Source organism: Mustela nigripes, chromosome 15, assembly GCF_022355385.1.
Source record: "Mustela nigripes isolate SB6536 chromosome 15, MUSNIG.SB6536, whole genome shotgun sequence".
Taxonomy (NCBI): Eukaryota; Metazoa; Chordata; class Mammalia; order Carnivora; family Mustelidae; genus Mustela; species Mustela nigripes.
Window position 1 is genome coordinate 20,630,623 of NC_081571.1, and position 27,627 is coordinate 20,658,249.

A 27,627-nucleotide genomic window follows, 5' to 3' on the forward strand; every position below is an offset into this window, starting at 1 on the left:
TCTCAAGGTTGAATAGGCATTTGTCAGGAAGAGAAGGGAATTGAGAACATCCCAAGTTGAGGGAATAGCAGGTGCAGAGATGTGGATTGTGAAACAACATGTATTTCCGTGAAATTGATTATAAAAGCTTACATTGGCTGCTGTATTGGCAGCAAGAGCTGCATCGTGATAGCTCTGAACGTGGTGCATGGATATGTGATAAACCTTGTTCACCATGGCTCACCAGCTCAGCAGATTTTATCTACCTTGGAATTTCTTTCCCAGCCTTTTTACTTTCAGGTATTGGTGTTTAATTATGAGAGTCTTTTAGTGCTGAAAATATTTGGTTTTGAAATTTGGTTTTGATTTTAGTCAAGTGTTACATTGTCCACAGATTCATATTTGTTCACAGGGTTAGTCTTTGTTTAAAAAAATGCCTTTGTGTTTTGGTCAACTGACTCCTACCATATAAATATATTTTTACTAAATTTTGATTCTCAATAAACACTTGGAAAGGAGCAATATTGCATAATAGTTTAGAAGGTGAGCTCTGAATTAGATTTTTTGGCAAGCCCCTCTACTTTCATAAACCCCAGTTTCCTTAAATGAGGATAAAAATAGTGCCTATCTTACAGGATCTTTGTGAATATTAAATTGTTCACATCAGGTGTTTAGCATAATGCTTTGCTCACCACTAAATATTAGCTATTATTTTTATTTTGGAAGGAGATAAACTGGAAAGTTGTCAACCACAGAGGGATATTTAAAGTCTGTTACGACCGCCAGGAAAAGCTTGAAAGACATGGAATAGAACTATAATGGGCAAAAAAGATTTATTATTGAAGGGATACATGCCAGGGAATAGGGAAGGCAGCGGTGCAGTTGGGAAGATTGTAAGAGGCATTTGAAAGTTAACTTGCAAAGGAGGAGGATTTTTAAGACCAATTGATTCTCATAAGATGAATGTTAAAAAAGAAAATTGGCCTTTCATTAAGTAATCATTTATCTCCAAAGTAGTAGTTTCTTTAAATTTAGGAAAAATTTAACAATGTATCATGTTAACCACCAGATGGCACTATATGAACTTTATTTAAGTAATGTATAAAAGCTTCACTGACCTTAGTCTTTCTCAAAAGGGTAGGTATCCTGTGCAAGCAAAATGGTAATTATTGAAGTCCTTGAGAGGAGTTTCCACCCAGTTTTTATTAGGCAGTATGTAACTGTGAAGTGCTAATGAATTATTAATTTTTAATAAATCAAGTATAGAAACTTCTTCATAGGGGCACCTGGGTGGCTCAGATGGTTAAGTGGCTGCCTTCAGCTCAGGTCAGGTCATGATCTCTGGGTCCTGGGATCCCTGGGTCCTGGGATTGAGCCCACCTCAGGCTCCTAACTCATTAGGGATTCTGCTTCTTCCTCTCACTCTGCCTCTCCCCGCTGCCCATGTTCTCTCTCTCAAGTGAATAATTTTTTTAAAATTTTTTTAAATTTATTTATTTTTTTCAGCGTAACAGTGTTCATTGTTTTTGCACCACACCCAGTGCTCCATGCAATCCGTGCCCTCTTTAGTACCTACCACCTGGTTCCCCCAACCTTCCACCCCTGTCAAGTGAATAAATTTTTTAAAAAATTTTCAAAAGAAGAAAAAAAGAAATATCTTTTTTAAATAAATAAATTTATTATAAGTAGATTGATATCTTCCTTCCTTTGGTCCACCTTCAGAATATAAAGTATTAAAGAATGTAGTAATTTGCTGATTTCTTCATTCTTTATGTTTTCGTTACATTTCTTGGAGGCTTTTACACTATTCGTTAATTTGGTTTTGACCAATATTTTTCATATTTTAATTTGCTTTTTGACCAGATTTTTTCTTTTTTTGCTATAGACATTAAAAATGAGGAGTTTAATTTTTAGTTTTAGCTGGAGACATTTTAGAATATTTATATAATTGTAATACCTTCATAAAGCTCATTTTGAATTTTTGACCTTTGTTGGGAAATAATCTCTTTTTAGTCGAAGTATTCTTTCTCTGGGAAAAAGTGTTTCACATATATGGATGTCATTGAAGATTCATTATAGTGCTTGCTGGTTTTGCTTCGAATTATATCTATTGTTGCAGGGAGATTAACATTCATATTAACGTATATGTTTATTTCATATAATTATAAGATCAGAGTCCAGTGTTTGTCAGGCTTGATAATTCACCCCTACCCCCATTTAAAATGCCAGTGAATTCACCGGTTTCTAACACAGCTTGTGGTCATAGTAAATAGACCTAGAAACAGAATTTACATTGCTTCTGTTTATTGTGGGTTTTGAGAATGAGTTTTATGTATTTGAGAAGTTAAAAGTTGTGAATTTTATACTGTAAGTAATCATCTGATTAGAAATGATTGCATAGAGTTGGTGATCATTTAAAGGAATGCATCCTTTACACTAAACATACAAATTTAAGAGCACGAGGGGAAAAAAAAAAAGCAAAGCATTTTGGTTCTAATTTGTTTTAAAACATAGAAAGTGCTTACAAGGTCACTGCGTGCTTAGAGCTTGGCGGGATAGTGCATTTCATCTTGACATATGGCTAGTATGTCACTACACAGAATTTCAGAGCTGTTTCCTTTTAATTGAAGCCAAGCACAAAAAAACATGATCTGGTTTCTACTGAACAGCCCTTAAAAAGGTTCAGATTCCTACAAATTTGTAGATATTGACCACTTCACTATACTTTCCCTTTTATTTAAAAATATTCCCTCTTCCAACTTTCTTATGTTTAAAAAATGTGGATTTTATTTTTTATTTTTAAAGATTTTTTTAAAAAGTTTAATTATTTTATTTATTGAGAGAGAGAGTGTGCATGTGAGCAGGGAAAGGGGCAGAGGGAGCAAGAGAATCTCACGCAGACTCCCTGCTGAGCATGGAACCAACATAGGGCTTAGTCTCATGACTCAGATCATGACCTGCGCTGAAATCAAGAGTCGGTTACTTACCTGACTGAGCCACCCAGGCATCCCTGAAAAAAATGTGGATTTTTTTGTTCAATCAGTAGCATGTTAAAGAAAGCATTATAGCTTTTACAGTAGTGGAAGAAATTAATTCTTTTGGAAACCCAAATCCCAAATTTTGGTAATTTGGTTTATATGTAAGGTAATTCTTACATATAATTCTTATTATATATGTTTACATATATATGTAACATATGTTACATATGTAAGGTAATTCTTACAAATAATTCTTATTGTGAAGTGTGTTGTCAGAAACTCTAGAGATTTAAAAGTTCATGGGTCTGGAATCCACTGACATTGGATTGCGATAAAAATTTCTTTTTTTCCTGTGTACTTTTAAAATGGCAAGAACTTTGAATGGTGGTGGGTGTAAGGAATTGTGGTAATAGTGGGAAACCAAGGGTGATTCTAGTCAGAGAAATGTGCACTCTTGGCAATTCCAGGCCATCCTGTGATTTCACCCTGAATTGATCTCCTAGTTTAAAGTTCTCTTTCGTGTAAACTCCATCACTTTAGGAAGTCTTTTTTTTTTTTTTCTTTCAACCACAATTGATCACTTCTAAATATACATTAAAAAGTTTTTACTCTGTATGCCTCATTGGTCAGTAAATTTAAAGAACATGTGTCTAGTATTAGAGTCAAAATAAGCTTTTAGGTATGAATAATATGTTCAGGAAAGTTTTGATGGTGGTGAAAAAAAAAATGTTGTTCTTTGGATTGCAGAGTTCTAACTGTAAGCAGTTTTCTGAGAACTAGATATAATGGCCTTTGTGAACACTAGAACATCATGTTTTGGGCTCCAAGGTTACCAAAACCTAAAGAATCACGGATTTTCACCTTTCCTTGATTTTTACTTTTACCAGACCCACTGCTCTGTCCCTTATTGCCATTGCCCCTGTTATCAATCCCAAATTCCAATGTTCTTTCTGAGGAGTAGTAAAAATAGGGAACTTTAGACTGACTTTTCATTATGAGAAATTTATTTCATAAATATTTTTTGTTGTTTAAAAACAGAATTGCTTAAGAGAGTTGTGTAAAGAAGCTGTAAATGTCTTGCTTATCCCAGAAATTGCATGAATAATTGGATATACCCATTAAAAAGAAACACATCTGTTTTTCAAATAACTTGTTTCTTCTAGGTATACCTTAGATGAATTTGGAACAGCCAGAAGAAGCACTGTTGTTCGTGGATTTATTGATGCTCTTACAAGAGGGGGCCCAGGAGGCACACCAAGACCCATTGAAATGCACTCCCATGACCCTTTGAGGTATAGTAATCAGACAGTGTTGGAATATTTGATGTTTTTCCGAAGGAACTCTTCACTAACATTTAGGTTTTGCACTAGATATGTAGGAGATATGTTGGCTTGGCTCCATCAAGCTACTGCTTCTGAAAAAGAACACCTTGAAGCTCTCTTAAAGCATATAACTATACAAGGTGGGTCCTCTGTTGTTATTCCTAACGTCTAAGTATAGAAAATAACCCAGGGCTTCTCTGTTTCTATTTTTACTGCTGTCAGCTTCACAGAGATAAACTCTTCACACCTAGGTGTCACATTAAGCACCCTACTTAATTTTCCTCTCTGATTTCCCTTTTCTGCTAATAGGCTTCTCTCAGCATCACTTTCCTGTCACACAGCCGTTCACACTCGTGTACTGGTCCCTTGTAGCCTTCCCATAGCAGGCCTAGACTCCCCTGCCTCACTTTGAAGGCACTTCTGGAGCATGTAGCATCCACTGTCTCAGGTCTTCCATGCCCCACTTTAAAGGCGAGAGGTGGTATTACGGTATTATCTTCCTCTTAACTATGAGTAATCAGACTGAGTTTGAGGTTATTAAGCTATACTGCTTCTTTTCTACTACCCAACCATTTTATTCATTCTTATGTGACTGTTTTAAAGTTTTTGAATAACTACTCATGTAGTACTAATTGTACTAAAAGTTTTGGTCTTGCTTTAAGGAAGACAAAAATGGATGATTTTTGAGTCACTTTGTCTGTTACTTATAGAATTTCAGATCTTCTTAGTATTGTGACTACAATACTGAGGGGTAAATGGAAAATGAAGATACTCTATTTTTGATAGGAATTAAAGGGAAATATTGTGACTGGTATCGCTTGACTGTGTTGCATTGCCCAGCCCCATGTCCTTCAGGTTCACAACGTGATCTCCAGGAGAGGCTAGTGTATAGATGGGGAAGATCCTTACTCACCCTTCCTCATTTTTTTCACTCTTTGATACACAAATTAGATTCAGCGGGTATGTTTGATTGGCACAAGGTCTGAACTTTTTCTGTTAACCTAATTAACCTAGTTTAAAAGAATGAATTTCTTAAAAGATGTTCTAGTGAAGTACAGATGAGAGGCAGTGTGGAGAGGTCGGAAGATTATAGATCAGAGGTGGATAAAATGGGTTATTCTTTGGGAATGGCTTCATTCTTCCAAGCCTCAGCTTCTCTATGTGTAAAAAAGAAGGCGGTTGCAGGCAGTAAATGCCAAGTAGACAGGAGCTTGGTAAATAGTATTTAGTTAATGCCAGTTTTTCTGTTAGATTACAATGTGTGCTTTCCATCTTTATAAGCTCAGCTTCTGTGTTCAGCACTCCTGCCCAGATTAAGACGTTTGTAGAACAAATACTAACACATCTTCGCATCACTTCCTTCAGTTAATATGTTTCCTAGTCATTTTTTCCTGTGACTCATACAATTACTCTTTTTCACAAAGAAGTAATGTTCATTTTATTAGTCAGCAGCGCAATAAATTAACAAGGCTCTAGACCCAGATATTAACGTAATAATGTCCTAACAGATACTGAACTTAATAAAATAATGTTGTTATTTTAAATGTTTGTAATTAGTGCCATTAATCATATGCATTATTGTTTCTTAGTTTTTTGAACGTATGTGTAATATGGAAAAAAAATTTTCAGTTATGTTGTAATTAATTGTAGGTGTTGAAGAAAATATCCAGGAGGTTGTTGGGCACATTACTGAGGGTGTGTGTAGGCCTCTAAAGGTAAATATTTTGTTTTTTATATATGTTATATGGCATCTGGCTAAATATTTCTATGAGTTTAAAAAAAAAAAAACCTTTTAACAGCTTGAAGTCAAGCTATAGTTTTCTCAAGTTAATACATTAGTGTAAGATAATAAAATACATTTTAAAATAATCATTGTCAATTTTCTTTCTAAGGAAGAAAATTTGAAATATTCTTAGTTTGCATATATTCACTTATTTTTCTTACCATATTATGTTTTCCATGGTAATTTATGTTAATAAATTGAGAAAAAAGTCTCTTGAAATAACTAATCTATGAACTCTCTCTCTTTTTTTTAAGATTTTATTTATTTTTTTGACACAGAGAGAGAGGTCACAAGTAGGCACAGAGGCAGGCAGAGAGAGAGGGGGAAGAAGGCTCCCTGCCAAGCAGAGAGCCCGATGTGGGGCTCGATCCCAGGACCCTGAGATCATGACCTGAGCCGAAGTCAGAGGCTTAACCCAGTGAACCACCCAGGCACCCCAAATATATGAACTTTTAACAGTTCTTTTCTTTTTTTTTTTAACAGAAATTTTCTACGAAATTGTTCCATTTGCTATGTTTCAAGTATTGTACATTTTTTGTCTATTATAGCAATAAATTATGATAAATATAAGGATAAAATAACATATATAGGTTTTCTTATCAATACTATTTGTAGTACAAGGAACAGAATTTGAAGTCAAACTTGGGTTAGAATTTCCACTTTGCCACTTAATTGTGTTCACTTATTCGAGTTGCCTCTTCTGTTGAACCTGTATATAAAAACCTACCATGTGGCACCTGGCTGGTTCAGTCTGTTAAGCATCTGCCTTTGGCTCAGGTCATGATCTCAGGGTCCTGGAATCCAGCCTCTTGTTGCATTGGGCTCCCTGATTAGCAGGGAGCCTACTTCTCCCTCTCCTTCTGCCCCTCACTGCCCTGCTCCTGCTCTCTTTTTTTCTTTCTCAAATAAAAAAAAAAAAAAGAGAGAGAGAGAGAGAGAGAAAGCTACCATTAAGGGTGGTTGTGAAGATGAAATGAGAAAACTGTGCAGATGAAGTACATAGTTCCTGACATCTACTAGGCCTGCAGCAGATGCTATTTTTCTCTATTAGTATATATGGAATACTTTGTAGTTGTTGGTTTACTTTCCTTGTTGATTTACTTCAGTTTAGTATGCAGAAATTGAAATCCAGAAGGTTTATCATTTATTTTTACCAATAACTAATTTTAAAACTGATTTTTTTGTTTGTTTCTAAGATTTTCTTTGGTATCTTATTGTTTATTGTAGGCAAGAAAATATCAGACTGCACACCTTTGTAATAATTGATTTACAGATTTAATTGTTACTGTAATTTGATCATTTTAGGATTCAGTTGCATATTCAGTAAATAAATAGCAAAATATTTGAAATTATTTTACTTAGTTCTCTCAAATGAAATATTTGCCATAGTTTGATTTTCAGACATTTATACTTACGTAAATGTCGCTTGTTTTGTATACTAGCAGTTATTGAAAAGATTAAAAAAAGAAAGGAGAAAATAAAAATATTTCTCTTTCTACACTTTGCATATTTTTTTCCTAACTACATAGAGTTAGAGGGAACTTGGAGTCATAACAATGAATAAATTGCATTGGTGAATAAATTAGATTTTATCTCCCTTATTTCCCTCTACCCCCTTCCTTAGTTAGGATATTATGTTCCTTTTATTGCTGATAACTTTTTTTGTTGTTGTTAAAGTGATTGTACACAATATAATTCTAGAATCTGAGGGTTGGAATGGACTTTAGTGTTTCTTGTTCTGGTCTGAGTAAGAAATGTTATTATGTTATTAAAAATATTAAATTAATAACCTTGCTTATATAAAGAAATTTATGCCTTTGTTTTAAAATGTACTTCATTTCATCTTCCTAAAAGTTTATGTCCCAAAAGATGTTTATAACAATTGTAGGTCATTATTGTGAATGCCTGTGAAATTTTAATATCAGATATCAAAAGGTGAAGAAAAAACTAGTAAGCAAGCAAAAATATTTCTACTGTAAAATTAAAAAAAAAATCCTTTTAGTATCTGAAGTGACAGAAACCTTAGATCTTTTCATATGATAGTAAATTAAATGCCTACTCCAGAGAATATGTAACAGATATTTATAGAAGTTATGTGTCAAAATAGCTTGATATATTATATGATCCAACAATTCTTCTCTTCCTTTATATACTTATGACAATTTACATTATTTTCAGAATTTTCTTCCTATATAACCTCATTTGGGTATCCAATACTCAGTTGATATACTGTAGTTGTCAGCTGAGAAAACAAACGAAAACTTACTTTAACATTTTCGTTTGCAATTACAATCTGAAATTTAGTGACATTTTATATTCTAGTAATATAAAAATTTTTACATTCCATTAATTACATTCCATTAATAGAAATTTTTTTTGTCCTGATAAGCCATTGAACTTTTCATAATGGCATATATGCTATTGGATCTTTTGGTTAAGTATCTCTCATTTGGTCTTGTTTCTTTGTAAGAGTGAATCCTTTTTAAAAAAGGGGAGATAGTGATTTTTAGAAGCCTAGGAAAAGGTTGTAATGATAATGAGGGATACACTTGCAAAACTGTGGATTTGGTTTACTCTACCCTGTATTTATCCTTTACTGTGTGAGTTACTAAAGCAGAACTTCCTAGGTAGTAATCTATATATTTGTAAATGTATGCATAAGTTATTACTTCCAGTTTTAAAAATTTGTGTTTAAGCTTAAAATTGCATATGCTTTGGAGAAGGTGCTGTGGAGCATCAGTGTGAAGCCTGTTACTTTACAGGTATCTTCATTTCAGAGTTGTAGCTGGACTTAACCAGAATCAATGTGTTAAATCTTTGTATTTCAAGTCCATAGGTGGTAAAATGATATTTCTTTTATGTGAATGTTCTGGATTGCAGATAGATTACCAGCTAACATTTGAATTTTATCTCTTTTAATAAAAACTCAGTGTACTGTAGCTCTGAGCCTCATAAATTATGATGGGTTCTCTGCTGTTATAATTGTATTAGAGAAGAGCTGTCTCCAATTAATATCTTTTATATTTTGTCCTAATAAATACATTAAAATTCAGAAGGGATCACTTTTATTATTTAATATATAATTTAAATCACTATTGATCCAGGCCTTGGACCTAGAAAGAAATTGTAATATGTAAAATCATGGCTTTTCATGATTAATAACATATGTCAGTTAGCTCACTAGTACTTTATGCCAAAAGATGTATGAATTTCATAAACATATTCATGTAAGGATTATTTAATTTCTGTAGTCTAAGAGGGTTTTATATGCTCATATACATACATTTATAAAATCTGTCTTAGCAAATCACATATGTTGGCATTATGACATATTCCAAAATCTAAGTATAGAGAAACTTCAGTTTTAAAAAGGGTGTATTAAGCATCTGTTGTGTATGTACTATTCTACCAGATGCTGTAGAGATGTAAAAGAAGCAGAAAACACAATGTCTCTGTTTAGAATCTCATTAGGAAACAAGATGACACAATGTAAGCAGCAGCTCAGAACAGATATAATACGTAAATAAGCGCATTATCAGTGTGATTTAGATGGTATCCATTAATTAGGGAAAAGTAAGGGCAAGATCAGTAAGGAATGGAATTTAATTAAGATTCCTAGTAGTTAATCTTAAGAGAGATCAAGTTAACTTGGAAGTAGATCTCATTATTGCCCTGGTAACCATAATTAAACATATATGTTGGTGCTCATTTAAGCTTTGTCTGTTATTGTCTAATAAAAAAGGAAATTTGGTGTAATAGTTTGAAGATAAGAATTCTTTCATTATTTTTTTCTTCCTGTGTATTTGGTGGTAGAGCAGCATTTGCAGTGATAACCTGTTTTTCAGGGATGTAACAGCTGCTTTGCAAATAGTGCTGAGCTAAATTCCATTATAAATTGGTGAAGAACCTTAAAGTGACCTCATCATTGTATTATTTCTGGTAGCAACTGCCTTAAGCCAAATTCTGTAGGTAGTGGATCTAGGTTTTGTCGTTTATTGTTTGTTTGTTTGTTTGTTTGGGTTGTTTTTTTTTGTTTGTTTGTTTTTTTGTTTTTTTTTTTTTTGCTTTGTAGAGTATATCTGTGTTAAAATGTTTGTTATTTTACTATCCCCTATAATTTAATATTCAGAAATTACTTAGAGGGAATTTTGTGATTTCTACAATAATTAAATTTTATCTTTTTAAATGCTGTTTATACCACCTCTGATTATTGAAGGAAAGTTATGCCTTTAAGAAATTTTTATTTTTTTTACATGTTTTAATAGGTTCGAATTGAGCAAGTGATAGTTGCTGAACCTGGGGCAGTTTTATTATATAAAATTTCTAACCTCCTCAAATTTTACCATCATACAATCAGGTAAGGGAAATGGTTAAATGTGCTTTATTGAATCCTATGTGATACATCATTTCAGTTAAAGCATAGTATAAGGGTTTTTGTTTTCTGGTTTTTTGTTTTGTTTTGTTTTCACCATTTGTACAACAACTAAATATAACTAGAAGAACCTCCATACCCTATGAATCATTTTATATATATATATTATTTGTGGTATATTTTGAGGTCTGTTATTTCCTTTTCCTCTCTAAACATAAATGTACACACCCTCACACACATGGACATGCACACATATAGCTTATAACCGTGTAAGTTTATAGGGTAAGTATATTTTTAAACCTCTTGCTTTAGTAAAAGACATACATGGCACCTAATGTAACTATATGTTATATTCAAAATAGGGCACAATAAGTGACGTGTCCTATCCCCAATGTACATAATGTAAATTCTTTATCATTTAGCTTTAAATAAAAGCTACTTTCTTTAAATAAAGCTACTTTCTTTCTATCTTCTTTAAATAAAAGCTACTTTATTTTATTAGGAACCATTTGTTTTCTCTATAATACAATCTTTGACTCTAAAGGGTGGTGGTATACACTTGAGCTTTATTATGTCACTGTAATACCTTATTCCATGCATAGTTGTGTTAAAACACTGTCCTTTCAAGCTATGTGTTGGGTAGTTTCCATATTAGTCCATTAAAAATGATTTAACAGTTACTTTTCTAGTATACTAGAATCAAGAACAGAAATCCAATTGTTAAAATCCAAGAGGGGTTATCCTAACTGATATATCCAGGAGAGGTACAGGGATCACTAGTTCAAGAAGCACCAAAAGACTATGGCAGTGATGTTACCTACCTTCTAATAGCTGAGGTTAGCCACCCAAAACTTCACAGCTAAGAGATGAGTTTCACATTTTTAAGCAAAAGCAACAAACCACAGGTTATAAAACGAATCAGAGATAGGATTTGGGTAGTCTTCCAACATTTGAGATACAAATTTATTGCCACCACTTTCTATGACTCAAAAGCAATAAATTAGTTTCAGTTGTGATGTTAGAGGCTTCCTAAAATAAGAGAATGGTCCATACTGAGGAAACAAAAGAGCAGCTAAAAGTAGTGAGCACTGTAACTAATGCTGTATTAGGAAAAAAATTATTTTTACATTATGTAGTAATACCCATGATGGTACTGCATGAAATTTATTATTTGAAGTTAATGATAACTCAGTTTCTAAGGCAAATAATGCTAAGAAAAAAATCATTTGGATTCTGAAGATAATAGGTTGCTTAGCCTCTGAGAATTATAATTTTTCTGTCTTTGAAGATGATGATTTTGAGGATGACATTTGGATCTTTTGATACATTTTTTTTCTAAGTACTTTTTTTTACTTGTTTACATATTTCTTCCTTTAGTTAATTAAAAAACAGATTATAAATGTCACTCTTCTAGATGCTAAAGAAATAGCAGTGAACAGAATAGCTTAAACATATACTCTAATGGGGGAAGAAGTATAGAATAATTTAACATGATAAGGGTATTGAAGAGAAATAAAGCAGGAGAAAGTAAATAAAGCATAGAGAGTGACCACATATGTTGGGCAGGTGTATGCGCATGTAGCTGTTTCAAAGGCCTTTTGGTGGAGGTGATGTTTGAGTATAGATCTAAAGAGCGTGAAGAGTTGGGCATGTAAAGATCTTATAGAAAAGTGTCCTTTACAGGGTATGGTCTGGCCCTGAGGCCAGAAAAAGCTTCCATTTTAGAGGACCAGAAGGAAGGCCAGTGGTTGGAGTAGAGTGAATGGAAGGAGTAGGGATGGATGAAATCAGAAAGGTAGGCAGAGGCCAGTTCATGTAGGACTTTATAGGCTATGGTGAGGATTTAGGTTTTATACTGAGTAGTCAAAGAAGATGTGTGTGGGGGGGATGAGTGTTTCAGTGACTTGAGCTGATTGGTGATATAAGGTGACTCTGGGCATGTATGGATAATGTAGTATAGAGGAGTAAAGGGGAAAAAGGATGGTATTTAGGAAGCTGTGTTCTGAGCAGAGACAGTTGAATCAGAGGAGGGTGATAGTCTTGGAGGGGGTGAAAAGTAGTTGTCTCCAGAGATAAAAGATTATAATGGACTAGAAAGGGTAAGATGTGAGGAGTCAGGGATGAATTCTTGGCTTTTGATTTGAAGTTAGATGAGTGGTATTGTCATTTGCTGAGAGGGAGGGAGGGTTCTAGAGAGTACAGTTTGATGGGAGTGGATGGGTAATGAAGAGTCCAGCCCACTTTTGACTGTGTTGGGTATAGCATCCCTATGAACATTCAGTGGGAGATGTTGAGTGAGCAGATATTAGGGAAATCAGGACTGAACCTATAAATCTCGTAGTTTGCAGTACATAGATGGTATTTGAAGCATTTAGACTAGGTAAGATCACTTAACGTGAGTGTAGATAAAGAAGAGGCCTAGGACTGAGTCTTGGGAAACTCTAATATTTAGAGGTTAGAAGAAAAGAAACCCACAAAGAAAATTGAAAAGGAATAGCCAATGATGTTGAGGAAAAGTGGGTGACACAATTTTCAAAAATGTTTTCCATCCTATACACTAAAACTCCAAATGGATGGATTCTATCAGAAGGCCATAGTAAACCAAGAAAAGGAATATGTAGAATCCATAAAAACAAGGAATCCAGCATACTTTGATTACATTTCCTTTCCTGTAAAACTTTTTCTCTCTATAGTTAATAATCGCTTTGTTTTTGTACTTGTTTACTTTCCTGTGTCTTTATCACTATTTCAGAACCAAACTTGTAAGCAGACTACATTTTCTCACCATAGAGTCAAGCACATCAACCAGTCCTTCCCAACTTCTCTCTCTTCTCCCCTTCTCACATTCATCTTGGAGACCCCTTTCTCTTCCTTCAGTCTGAATTGGTTGCTCTTTAAGCCTAGTACAAGACTGACACAGGGTTTTGTCTTTTTTATCAGCCTGTTCACTCCTTATGTTGAAATCCCTGATGCCTTGGACAGTTCTGAATAGTATTTACGTGCTTGTAATAATGTAAAGATTGAGTATTTATTCACCAGAACCCGATTACATAACCATTAGGGAGCCTGGGAAAGATGAAGCTTGGGTATGTTGTCGTGGGGGATGAGAATTATGTAAGAGAATTTAACTCTCATCATCTGTAGCGGGGCTTTTCTATATAATACCTAAAATTGAAAGATGTAATGGGAGGATAAGCACATTGGGTAGAAATATGGAGTGAAATACAAAAAGGATCTACAAGTATCTAGCCCAGTGACTGATACCTAGTGAGTACTTAGTAAACACTAGTAAATTCTAGATCTGACTAATTGCCAAATATGACTGATAACTCAATTTTTTAAAAAAATGAATGTACACATAGAAGATATGTGTATCTTAATTTTCATTAAAATACCAGATACACATAGAAGATATGTGTATCTTAATTTTCATTAAAATGCCAGATTCTGCAGTGCCTGGGTGGCTCAGTCAGTTAAGTGTCCAACTCTTGGTTTCAGCTCAGGTCATGATATTAGGGTTGTAAGATCGAGTCCTGGTTGGGCTACATGCTCAGGGGAGAGTGTGCTTGAGATTTTCTTTCTTCCTCTGCCCATCTTTCTGCTTTCACTCTCACTCCTCTCCTCTCAAAATAAATAAAATCTTTAAAAAATACAAAAAATAAAAATAAATAAAAGATCAGTTTCTGTATGTATCCATTTATTGTTTTCCCCCGTTGCTTGGGATGGTATACTTTTATTCAGAGGCATACTTACTTTTATTTTATGTGTAGGCGTGTATGAGAATTTCTTTCAATTTAGTTTGGTGTTTTGCTTATAATACTTTTAACCAAAATGCTTTTTTTTTTAAGAGGAAGGAATTATGGCTGCCTCTTTAGGAATTTGTTTTACTTTGCTATTTGCTTTCTATGTATATATTTTAACTATTAATTTGCTTTGTCTGCATTAAATATATAAGAATTCATTCCGGTTTGTTTCAGTTTCAGAATGTATTGAAATATGTAGATTTAGTATTTGCTTTTATAATATATGTAGCATATCAGTTTTCTCTAAATTTGCTGATTTTCTTTTTGCTTAGTATCATCTGGTATTTGTCAGTGCCATTATATTTATTTTGAGACATCTTTCACATTAACAAAAACTGTATCCCCTAACATCACATTTTTAAGTGACTGTCAGAACATGAATTTGGAGAATAAAATTGGGAATTGTTTTATATACATGCTTGTCTTACATTTTGGCAAAAATGAGAAACTCTTTGGATAGGTCTAAGAAATTTCATAGAAAATTAAGGCGTACAGAATGTGCTAATAATTAAATATTTTAAAATACTGCCAGATTTTTCATAATTAGTCTAAATACACTGCTATTTAGGCAGCTGTATAAAAATTGAGAAACTATAAATTGGATATGGTGTAAGTTTTAATTGAAAGAATAACTCTGTTAATAAAATTTAAATATTTTATGAATAGAGCTACTGATAGAATGGCTTCCTTCAAATTAAAATTAAGTCTTGGATAATCAAGAGATGAATTTACTGTCATAGAGAGAGAAGGATAGAGAGTTGGATTTGTGTATTGAGTGTCTGTTTTTCTAAAAGAGATTGTGCAACATTGAAACCATTTGTTCATCACCTAACTCAAAAAAAACACAAAACTTTATGAAGCTAGAGTAGTTGTTGTTAATTCACAGTTTATATTCTATATACACACTTTTACTTATATCTAGATTTTTTATTTATTTAATTTTTTTGTTTTGTGTTTTGTTTTTAGAGCAAGAGAGCATGGGTGGGGGGTGCAGAAGGGGCAGAGAGGGAGAGAGAATCTCAAGCAGGCTCCATGCCCAGCACAGAGCCTGACGTGGGGCTCATTCTCACAATCCTGAGATCAGGACCTGAGCTGAAATCAGGACTCGGTTGCTTAACTGACTGAACTACTCAATTGCCCCTAAATCTAGATCTTTTAAAGGAATTGTATTCAGTTAAAGAATTGTTTTAGCTGCTGTTTTGCAACCTGAAATATTCTTTGCTTTTAGTGGCATTGTTGGAAATAGTGCAACTACATTATTGACTACCATTGAAGAAATGCATTTGCTAAGCAAAAAAATATTCTTCAATAGCTTGAGTCTTCATGCAAGTAAATTAATGGACAAGGTATGTTTGAAAAATTTGATTCTTATACTATGTGAGGTGAATCTTTCACATTTAAAAAAATGTTTTTACAGTTTTTACTTTGGTGACAATTTTTTCCCATTCCATACAATGTTCTCTTGAGTTCTTCTTTTGAATGACAAAATTTATTTTGAGATGGCTTTACTGGGTCTAGGTCACTAGATGAGGTCACTAGAAGTCATGTTTAATAAAAGTAGAGTTCACAGGACACACAGTCTTGGGAAACCCTAACATTTAAGAGAAGAAAAGAAGCCCACCCATGGTAAAATGCTGAGGGAGGTTGACGGAGGCAAGAGAAAAGGGAAAGAGTTTACCAGAAGAGCCAAAAGAATAGAATTTTAAGAAGGAGGGCATTGTTAATGACAGATACTGTACAAAGAGTTCTAGTAGAACAAGGATAGCAGATTTGTTATCCTGAACAACATATAGATGATCCATGACTTAACGAGAACGATTTTAGCTGTTTGGTGAAGACAGGAGCCAAAGTGCAGTATGTGGGAAAGTACATGCATGTGCATGTTACACAAAACTTTACCAGTCGGAAAACATTTGTACTAAAGACTGAAAATATAATATAGTAGGCATTCATATTATGAAATTTGAAAGAGAACAAAGCACAATGGTAAAAGGAAAGATGAACTTAAATTTCTGTGATCCATTAGAAGACAGGAAAAAAATTGACTTTTTGAGAGATCAACAAATTGACAACCTTTTAGCAATTTTTTAACTGAAGAAAAAATAAAAAATTAGAATATCAGAAATAATCAGAGATTAGAATTAACATTTATTAGGAAATACTATATTAAAATACAGCAGTTTTATCCTAAAATAATCAAAATCTGAATTGAAAGACTGATTTCAAGACAATATATATTGACAAAAAGAATGAAAAAGAAGTGGAAAAGTTGAATACACCTTGCAAGGGAAGAAAAACTATTAAAAAACATACTGCTAGGCCTAGTTCAGGTTATACAAATAGCTTTATTCACATCTACAAACAGATAGTTCTCCAGAATGTAGGAGAATGTAGAATACTTCCCAGTTCATTTTAGGTGTTTTAATGCTGATGTAAAAGTCTTTTAAATACAGTTCAGAAGTGAAAAATCACAAATCAGTCACTTGACGTTAAAAAAATACATATATAGTTAAAATACCTGTCAAGTTGAATTCAGCATTTTATTAAAACCAAGTATGGGTTATTCTCAGAAATGCAAGAATGTTTCAGTGTTAGAAATACATTAAATGTTTCAGTGTTAAGTACAAAAGTGTTACATTAAATTGTTGGGGGGGGGAGGAATCTTAGTAAATAAGAAAGTAAAAATACTTCCTTAATCATATAAAGGTAAATAAAATTAAAGCCCACATCATAATTAATACAGACATACTACCAATATGTTCTCTTTAAGTCAAGAAAGAATGAGACAAGAATGTTTGCCAGTAACATTTTTAAATAATAGAAATACCAGATTAAAGAAATGAGAGCTATAAGTATTTCAAAGGAAACATTATTTATGGATGCTATGATTGTCTACTCTAGAAACCACAGAGAATTAATTGAGAAGTTGTAAAACAAGTAAATGGATTTAGAAAGTTATTTGGTGACAAGGTCAATGTATGAAAATAAATTTTCAGGGAAAGTGACAAAGTTGAAAACACCAGTAATCTATCTCCCCACCTAGACAAAAATTGCCCTGGCAGAATTTGGCTAATATCATTATTTTTGAACTCTGGTGTCTAATGGAAACTTGCAATGTTTAGGGGAAGGCTTGGTCAGTAAATTGTGATCAATTTTGGTCAATTTCGACTTAGCACAGTAACAATTACCTACCTTCCACCCTCTGGTGCCATGCAGCAGGCAGCTGTGTGCTTGTTCCTGGACCACCTTGCCACACAGCTTATTGAGCCAGGGCTGGCAAAAAAGAGACTTTCCTCCAAACCTCAAGGGGATCTGTGCCTTGATCACACAGGTGCAAAGAGGAGGGCCATTGTTTTTACACTTCCCCCATTGTTGCAAACACCTCCTGAGCCTAGAATGACTTCCTGGGAATTTCAATTTTTCCCACCCCCTTAGTTTTTCTTTCTTTCTTTTTTTTTTTTTTTTTTCTCCCCTTTTTGAGCTAGACATTAAAGAGTAGGCATTCAAAAGCAACTCCATACACAAGGATAATTAGAAAGTAACCACACATGTCCAGGGAATGGAGCAGCTCAGAAGAAAACTGAGAAGATTAAGGTTACATCTCAGGCTGATCCTTGGTACACTGATAAGAGTTTTATGAAACCAAAAACAATAACATAATGGGACACCCTGAGAAATGGGGAGAACCTGCTTTTCAGAGTTGGCAAATTTTTACTTCGAAATGTTCAGTTTTCAACAAAAAAATTACAAGGTATACAAAGAAAGAGGAAAGTATAGCCCATTCAGAGCCAAGAGACAAGCTGGAAAGCTGATAGTCTGCAGAACAAAGCCAGTGGCCCTGTTTGGCCAGGGAACTTGGGGTATAGGTTGGCTTGAGTTAAGACCACAAAAAAGTTTTACTAGCTTTAGAGCTGCTTTCCTTCTGCTCATGGCCAGGGAAATTAGTTTGTATCCCTGTTCATTGCAGAATGTAACCTTCAGCCTGCTCCACCAGGGAAGCTAAGCATGTGGGAAGCTGTGTAGCCCATCCACTAGCCATTTGTACAATGGCAGTTGAAGAAAGCAGAGCTCATGGCTTCTGCTAACTGTAGAGCAAGTCTTGTGGCCTCACCTAACCAGGGAGTTCAGTATGTACTCTTGCCTGATTTTGATACCCAAACAAAGAGCAGTAGAGGCCCTGGGTTTTGTCTTGCTGCCCTGACAGGTCAGGGTAACTAATCCATAGTCTTACCTACTGCTAGGCATAGTACCCAACCATGGCTGTCTAATAAACTTGATGAGGGAACCCAGACAACAATGGAGCTCCTCCTTCAGTCTCACTTGGGCTGAGAATCAAGCCAGCAATCATGTCCCCCTGTTCTCAGCCAGTGGCATACCCTCACATCCCTATCCTCAGAGCTCAAGCAGTTGCCTTGTCTAAAAGTAAACTCTAAAAGGAAGTCCCACCTGCTCAAGGATGGTCTTTATTAGCAGACATGCCCAGAAACCCCAAACCAAGCTGACTGGTGAAGAACTATCTCTGCCAAAGCAAATCTGCAAAGTTGGGAAAAGAAGCCTACTTACTCATACGCACATACATCAATGCAAGGAATCAACGATCACAAAAAAAAAAAAAAAAAAAAAAAAAAAAATCAGGTAAATATAACACCACCAAAGGAAATTAATAAAGCTTCAGTAACTGCACCTAAAGTAATGTAACTCTGCTGTCAGACAAAGAATTGAGCATAACCCATGTGAAGAAGTGTAGTGAATAAGAACACATAGACAACTAAATTAGGAAAACAATGCATGAACAAAATGAGAAGTTTAAAGAAATAGATTTCTTAAAAACAAATCCTAGAGTTGAAAAACACAATGACTGAATGGAAGAGTTCAATAAAGGAAGGATTAATGACCTGGAAAATAGAACACTTGACATTGTTCAGTCAGAGAAGAAGAAAGGAAAGAAAGAAAGGGAGAGAAAGAAAAGAAAAAAGACAACCTAAGGACTTATGGAACACAATGAAAAGAAACAATATTCATATCATAGGAGTTTCAGGAAGAAAAGAGAAAGGCATAGAAAGTATATTTAGAACAGTAATGGCTGAAAACTTCCCAAATCAGGGACTAGAAATAGATATCCAGATGCATGAGGCCTTAAGGAACCCAAATAGCCAGACCCCAAATAGGACTATACCAAGTCACATAATTGAAAAGTCAAAGACAGTGAATAGAAGTAGCAAGAGAAAAAGAAATGTAACATACAAGGGAACTTCTCTAAGATTATGAACAGAATTCTCAACAGAAAATTTGCAGGCCAGGAAAGAATAGGGTTACCAGTATTCAAAATATCAAAAGAAAATAACTGTCACAATAATTACTTTAAATGTAAACGGATGAAATTTTCCAGTCAAAAGACAGAGAATGGCTGCATGGGTAAAACAGGAAAAAGAACCAATGATAACAAGACTCACAAGAGAGCCACTTTAGCCTTAAAGACATAAATAGACTGAAAGTGAAGGGATGGAAGATTACTTTCTGAATAAGTGGTAATCAAAACAAAACAAAAAAGCTGGGGCACATATACTTATTTCAGACAAAGTAGATTTTAAACTAAAAACTGTAAAAAGAGACAAAAGTTACTATATAATGATAAAGAAGTCAACCCCTCAAGAAGAGATAACAATTGTAAATACGTATGTGCCCAACATTGGAGCACCAAAATTAAAGCAAATACTGACAGAGCTAAAAGAAAATGTAAATAGCAATACAGTAATAGTTGGGGACTTTAATACCCCATTGTCAACAATGGATACATCCGGCAAAGAATCCATAAGTAAACAGTAGATTTGAACACTATACCCAAAAGGACTTAATAAATAGATGCAGAACATTCTGTCTCAAAACAGTATACAAGTTCTTCTCAAGTACACAAGGAACAATTTCTAGGATAGAAATAAGGGTACAAAACAAATCTTAGCAAATTCAAGAAGACTGTAATCATACCAGCTATCTTCTCTGACCACAATGATATGAAACTGAAATCAATAACAAAAGAAAAACTTAGAAAATTCAACATGGAAATTAAATAACACACTCCTGATCAACCAAAGGATCAAAGAAGAAGTTAAAGGGGAAATTAAAAAGTTTGCAACAAATGAAAGTGGAAATACAATATACCAGAGCTTATGGGATTCATCAAAACCAGTTTTAAGAGGGAAGTTCATAGCAATGAACACCTACATTAAGAAACAAGAAAAATCTCAAACAGCCTAACTCTGTATCATAAGGAACTATAAAAAGAGCGGACTGAGCCCCAAATTAGTAGAAGGAAGGAAATTAGAGCAGAAATTAATGAAATACAGAATAGGAAACAATAGAAAAGATTAACCAAAATAAAAGTTGGTTCTTTGTAAAGATAAAATTGACAAACCATTTGCTGGACTGACCAAGTGAAAAAGAAGACCGAAATCTATAAAATTATAAATGAAAAAGGAAACATTATAACTGATATCACAGAAATACAAAGGATCAAAAGATACTACTATGTACAACTGTATACCAACAAACTGAACAGCCTAAAAGGAATGCAATGTATAAATTAGAAAGAAATAGAAAAATCTGAATAGACCAGTTACTAGTAAAGAAATTGAGTCAGTAATCAAAAATCTTTCAATAAAGAAAGGCCCAAGACTAGATGATTTCGCTGGTATATTTTACCAAACAGTTAAAGAATTCACACCAGTCCTTCTCAAACTCTTCTAAAAAACTGAAGAGGAGGAAATGCTTCCAAACTCCCTTTGTGGTACCAGCTGTACACTGATATGAAAGCCAGAACATAACACTAATAGAAATGAAAACTACAGGCCAATATTCCTCATGAATATAGATGAAATTAAAAGGATCATTCACCGTGATGAAGTAGCATTTATCTCTGGGAGGCAAGGATGGTTCGACATATCCAAATCTATCTAATACATCACAAATAGAATGAAAGAAGAGAAACACGATCATTTCAATAAATGGAGAAAGAACATTTGACAAAATTCAACATATTTGTGATTTAAAAAAAAACTTTGAATTAAGTATAGAAGTAATATATGTCAACAATAAAGTCCATAAATTATGAGCCCACCACTAACACCATACTCAACAGATGAAGCTTTTCTTCTAAAATCAGGAAGAACACAGGACTGTCCACCCTTACCACATCTATTTAGTATAGTACTGGAAGTCTTAGCCAGGAAAAAAAAGGCAGGAAAAATAAATAAAAGGTATCAGAATTGGAAAGGAAGAGGGGAGTGCCTGACTGGCTCAGTCAGTGGAGCATGTGGCTCTTGATCTTGGGGTTGTAAGTTCAAGCCCCACGTTAGGTGTAGACCTAACTTTAAAGAAAAAAAGAATTGGAAAGGAAAAAGTAAAATTTGTCTTTATTTTCAGATGACATGATTTTATGTATAGAAAAGACTAAACTAAAAACATCTAATCAATAAATTCAGTAAAGTTTCAGGATACAAAAGCAACAAATAAAAATCAGTATTTTTCTGGGGTGCCTAGGTGGCTCAGTCAGTTAGGCGTCCAGTTTTTGTTTCTGGCTCAGGTCATGGTCTCAGGGTCATGAGGTTGAGCCCCAGGTTGGTCTCTGAGCTCAGTGCAAAGGCTGCTTGGAATTCTTCCCATCTGCCCCTCCTCCTGCTCAAGGTTGCTCTCTCTCTCTCTCTCTCTTTCTCTCTAATAAATAAATAAAATCTTTAAAAATATCAGTTATGCAATCACTCCGGAAAACAGTATACAGGTTCCTCAAAAAGTTGAAAATATAGCTACCCTATGACCCAGCAATTGCACTACTGGGTATTACCTAAGGATACAAATGTAGTGATTCAGAGGAGGCAGGTGCACCCGAATGTTTATAGCAGCCATGTCCACAATAGTGGCCCTCAACAGATGAATGGATAAAGAAGATGTGGTATATATACAATGGAATACTATGCAGCCATCAAAAAACTTAAAATTTTGCCATTTGTAATGACATGGATGGAACTAGAGGGTGTTATGCTAAGTGAAATAAGTCAAAGAGAGAAAGACAATTACCATATTATCTCACTGATGATGAATTTGAGAAACAAGACAGAGGATCATGGGGGAAGGGAAGGAAAAATAAAACAAGATGAAACCAGAGAGAGAGACAAACCATAAGAGAAATCTTAATCTCAGGAAACAAACTGAGGGTTGCTGGAGGGGAGGGGGAGTGGGAGTGATGGAGTGGCTGAGTGATGGACATTGGAGAGGACTTGTGCTGTGGTGAGGACATGTCCTGTGAATTGTATAAGAACCAAGAAAGGAACTAAGAAGGGAAATGATCTCTGAAAACTTTAAGACTTCAGTGAGAGAAATTGAAGAAGGCAGAAATAAATATAAAGGTACTTTGTGTTCATGGCCTGGAAGAATTAATATTGTTAAAATGTAAATACCAACAAAAGCCATCTATGGACTCAACACAATCCCTAACAAGATTCCGAAGACATTTTTTACTGTAGTTTAAAAAAAAAATCCTAAAATTTGTATAAAGTCACAGAAGACCTCCAAAAGCCAAAGTTATCCTGAGAAAGAAGAACAAAGCAGGAGACTTCACACCTCCTGATTTCAAGCTATAGTATGAAGTAACAATAATTAAAGCATTATGATACTGGCATGAAACCAGAGAAATAAAGCAATGAAACAGAATCAAGATCCCAGAAATAAACCCAAGTATATATGTTCAATTAATTTTTAACAAGGGAGCTAATACTACTCAATTAAGAGAAAAGAGTATCTTAAATAAATGGTGCTGGGAAAATTGAATACTCATGTTTAAAGGAATGAAACTTCACCTCAATCTTACACCACTCACAAAAATTTAACTTAATGTGGAATTTAAAGACTTTTGTGAAACCTGAAACCATGAAACTCTTAGAAGAAGATATAGGAGAAAAGTTCCTTGATGTGGGTCTCAGCAGTGACTTTTTTGGATAAAGCACAAGCCATAAAATCAAAATTGAACAAGTGGGATTACATCAAACTAAAAAGTTCTGCACAGCTAAAGAAATGATCAAAAGGCGAAAAGACAATCTACCGAATGGTAAAAAGTATTTGCAAACCATATACCTAATGAGGGCTTATTATTTAAAATGTATTTAAAAAACTCCTACAACTCAATAGAAAAAAGCAATCAATGTAATTAGCAAATGGTCAAAGAACATGAATATGTATTTTTCCAAAAAAAGATATATGCAAGGCCAGTAGGTACATGAAAAGATGCTCAACATCACTAGTCATGGGGAAATGCAACTCAGACCACAATGAGATGTTACCTTAGACCTATTAAAACGGCCACCATCAAAAAGACAAGAAATAACAAATGCTGGTGAGGATGTAGAGAAATGGGAATACTTATGTTCTTGTTGGTGGGATCATAAATTGGTACAGCTGCTATGGAAAACAGTATAGAGGATCTGCAAAAAAAATTAAAACTAGAACTACCATATGTTCAGCAATTCCACTTCTGGGAATATATCCAAAGGAAATGAAAACACTAACTCAGAAATCACCCCCTTCGTAGCAGCGTTATTTACAATAGCCAAGACGTGGAAACAAGTGTTCATCAACAGATAAAGAAGTGGTATGTGTATGTCTGTGTGTATACACACACACAGAGTAATATTATTCAGCCATAAATAAGGAAATTCTGCCATTTGTGACAGTATGGATGGATCTTGAGGGCATTATGCTAAATGAAGTATGTCAAACAGGGAACAACAAATACTGTATATGATCTTAAATGTGGGATCCAAAAAGCAAAAGAGAAACCAAACTCAGAAAAAGAGATCTGACTTGTGGTTATAGAGGCAGGGATTGCAGGGAGCAGGAATTAGAGAAAGATGGTCAAAAGGTACAAAGTTGCAGTTTTAAGAAAAATAAGTACTAGGGATGTAATGTACAACATGATGACTGTAGTTACCACTGCTGTAGGATATGTGGAAAGTTGTTATGAGTAAATCCCGTGAGTTCTCATTACAAGAATTTTTTTTCATGTCTTATTGAATCTAAATGAGTTGGTAGATGTTAACTAATTTTATTATAATCATTTCACAAAATATGTAAGTCAGATCTTAATGCTATACACATAAAATGAATAATCATGATATATGTTAATTATATTTCAATAAAATGGGGGAAAAGTTTATTATACTTCAGGTAACAAATGGCTGACTAATCAGAATGATGCCTTTTACAAATAATAGCCAACATTTAGTGAGCACTTAATATTGGACACACAGACATAAACACAAGTGGTTAAGATGGTTACATAGGGAAAGAAAGAAAGAAGGAAAAAATAATTTTTCTGTATGCCAGATCATATGGAACTTAATAAATACTAGTTACAAGAATGACTCCTTCCCTTCATTTTCTGCTAGTCTGTGATCTCTTGCACCCTTTTCATTTACCATGCTTCCTTTGCAAAAACACCCGGTCAGCTTTTCAATTTCTCTTTTGTATACCCTGACTGCTGAGCACTGCTGAAGAAAGTCATGTAACCACGTAGACTGGATTCACTAAAATTAACCATTTCCAGCATCATTGAAATCTGCCATAATGGCAGTCCTACATGTCCTTAAGCAGCCATTCCTATTTACCTTTCTTTTACCTGTTTCCTCAAATCTGCCATACTTCCTCGTACTTCACTCCCAGCACTTGTTGACATTGGATAATAGCTGTTTAAAATATCTTTGCCAGTATGAGCAAAAAGTGCTGTCATTGTTTTTTATTTGGATTTCAGTGATTCTCCTGAAAATGAATATTTAAAATATGTTTATTGAATGTTTGCGAATTGCTTGTTCATGTCCTCTGCAGTTTTTCTACTAGGTTTGGTCTTACTATTTCCTATATTTTATATGTAAAGAATACTAACTGTCATTTTTATTACAAATATTTTCTCCAAGTTATCATTTGCCTTTTAATTTACCTGTAGTATTTTCTAACAAATTTACTTTTAATTTTTACGTAGTAAAGTGTCAATTATTTTTAATGTATGGTTTTTTGGGAGTATGTGATACTTAAAAACTCTGGACAATCAGAAAATACACTTAGAATTTAATATATGATAAAGTTAGCATCTGACAATGGGAAAATATTAGATTACTTAATAAAATTTTTAGATTCATGTTCTTAGATGTTTTGTGGTTTCATTTTTACATCAAATTTTTAATCTACCTGAAGTTGATTTTTGTCCATGCTGGGGAGGAAAGATCTTACTTATTTTTTTTTTTTAATGGTTACCCATTTATTGTATTTTATTTTTACTCAAAAAAACCCAAGTTGTTCTGTTTTATTTCTCTTATAAAGTTAAAATGAGAGTTGCAAGAAAATAGGAAAATAAAATGGATAATAAAATAGAAAAATAAAATGGATGACAAGGCATCTGTAAATTAAAACCTAGAACAGGATAGGAGATAAACAGGGAAAGAAAGTAATTGTAATTTGAATATTTTAAGTACAAGTTATGTGAGTTTATTATAGTTTATTATAGACTGTTACTGGTTTTTGTTGCCATTATCACTAATTGTGCCCTGAAATGTTTTTCTCAGATATAAATTAGGCTATACTTAGGGATATTTTAATGTTAAGTTGAGATTGGGATATGATACTGTGTACAGCTTGCATGCTGCTTACTTCTGCAGCCATTTCAGGTTTCTTTCAAGAATTGTCTTTCTTTCATTAAATTTTAATGTTCCATATTTTATATTTCTCTTATTCCGCATCTTGTAAATCACTGAATTCTTCTAAAAAGATTTTAGCCTTATAAAGAAAACACTGCTTACTCAGAATGGTCTTCATTAGCAAAGCACCCAAGTAGAAATTTTTGTTAATAAAATTTTAAGTAGATAGTAAAATTGTTGGGAAGATGGCCTTCAAAATGAAGGCATAGCCAGAAATGAGCTCTTTACATGATTCCGTCTGTGCTTTTAAAAAGACATATCTGGGAACTAACTTTATTCACCAAGAAAAAGAAGAAAATTCAAGGGCATCATTTTATTGACAGTTGTACCTTTTCTCTAACAAAGCAGTTTGAAGCACTTAAGTATTCAAGTATGTATATTCCCTTTCTTATTGGGCTCTCTTGAAACTTTTGTAACTGCAAACCTAGAAATATCTAACGGTAATATAGTCTTCCTTGGCTTATGATAGGTTTATGTCCCCAAAGTATTATAAGTTGAAAATGCATTTAATACATCTAACCTACAGAACATCATAGCTTAGCCTAACCTGTCTTAAACATGTGTAGAACATCTGTATTGGCCGGCAGTTGGGCAGAATCATCCAACACAAAACCTATTTCATAATGAAAGTGTGAAATATCTCATGCACTTTATTGACTGTTGTACTGAAAGTGAAAAACAGAAGGGTTATAAGGGTACAGAATGGTTATCAGTTGTTTCCCCTTGTGGTTGTGTGGCTGCCTGGGAGCTGCAGCTTGCAGCTCCTGCCCAGCATCAGGGGACAGTATTGCACTCCGTCTTGCTAGCCTGGGGGGGAAAAAAAACAAAATTCAAAATTTGGAGTGCAGTTTCTGCCAAATGTGCATTGCTTTTACCCCATTGCAAGGTCAAAAAATTCTAAGTTGAACCATCATTAGTCAGGAACTGCCTGTATCTATCTATGCTGCAAAATACACAATGCCATATCAATTTAAGCTAGACAGACATTTGTTATATTCACTAGTTTGCTATATTCCCTATAGTGATATGACAATTCTGTTTTAAAAGTATATGAGATGTCATAAATGAAACCCAAGTCAGAGGCATCTGGGTGACTCCGCCAGTTAAGTATCCAGCTGTTGGTTTTGGGTCAGGTCATTATCTCAGGGTCCTGGATCTAGCCTAACTCCTGGCTCAGCTGGAGTCGGCTTTCCCCTCTCCCTCCTGGGCTGCCCCTCCCTGCACTCATTGGTGTGTGCCCAGGCACCCTCTCTCTTTCTCTCTCAAATAAATAAACCTTTAAAAAAAAAAAAAAAGAAACCCAAATTAATAGGGTTAATTTACCTAGACCTATGGAGGGGTTGGGAACGAAGTGGTCCTTTAAATAAATTCTTACTTAAATTTTAGTATTTAGTTAGTGTTTGGAATCTTCTTTCACTGTTCAAAGTGTAGTATATGGACCAGCAGGTTAGAAATCACTGTTCTTAGACATTCAGAAATCTTAGGCATGCTAGATCTACTGAATCAGAATATGCATTTTAACAAGATTCCCTGCTCATTCATATGCATGTTAAAGTATGAGAAATGCTGTTCTAGATGAATAGTTTGGGTTTTACGTTATTTCTTACAGAATGTTCCATTGGGAAAAACAAAAACAATATTTTCAGCTAAAATGC

At 34.2% G+C, this 27,627-nt stretch overlaps 1 protein-coding gene across 2 annotated transcripts in view; it reads left to right on the top strand.

The window, feature by feature from the left end:
* COG6 (component of oligomeric golgi complex 6) overlaps positions 1 to 27,627 on the top strand; it is an 80,387-nt gene that overhangs the window by 23,188 nt on the left and 29,572 nt on the right. For both annotated transcript variants that reach the window (XM_059377442.1, XM_059377443.1), the window contains exons 9-13: positions 4,121 to 4,249; positions 4,328 to 4,419; positions 5,930 to 5,994; positions 10,328 to 10,419; positions 15,466 to 15,583. In XM_059377442.1, the coding sequence (XP_059233425.1) occupies positions 4,121 to 4,249; positions 4,328 to 4,419; positions 5,930 to 5,994; positions 10,328 to 10,419; positions 15,466 to 15,583 (496 nt within the window). The remainder of the gene's footprint in view (positions 1 to 4,120; positions 4,250 to 4,327; positions 4,420 to 5,929; positions 5,995 to 10,327; positions 10,420 to 15,465; positions 15,584 to 27,627) is intronic.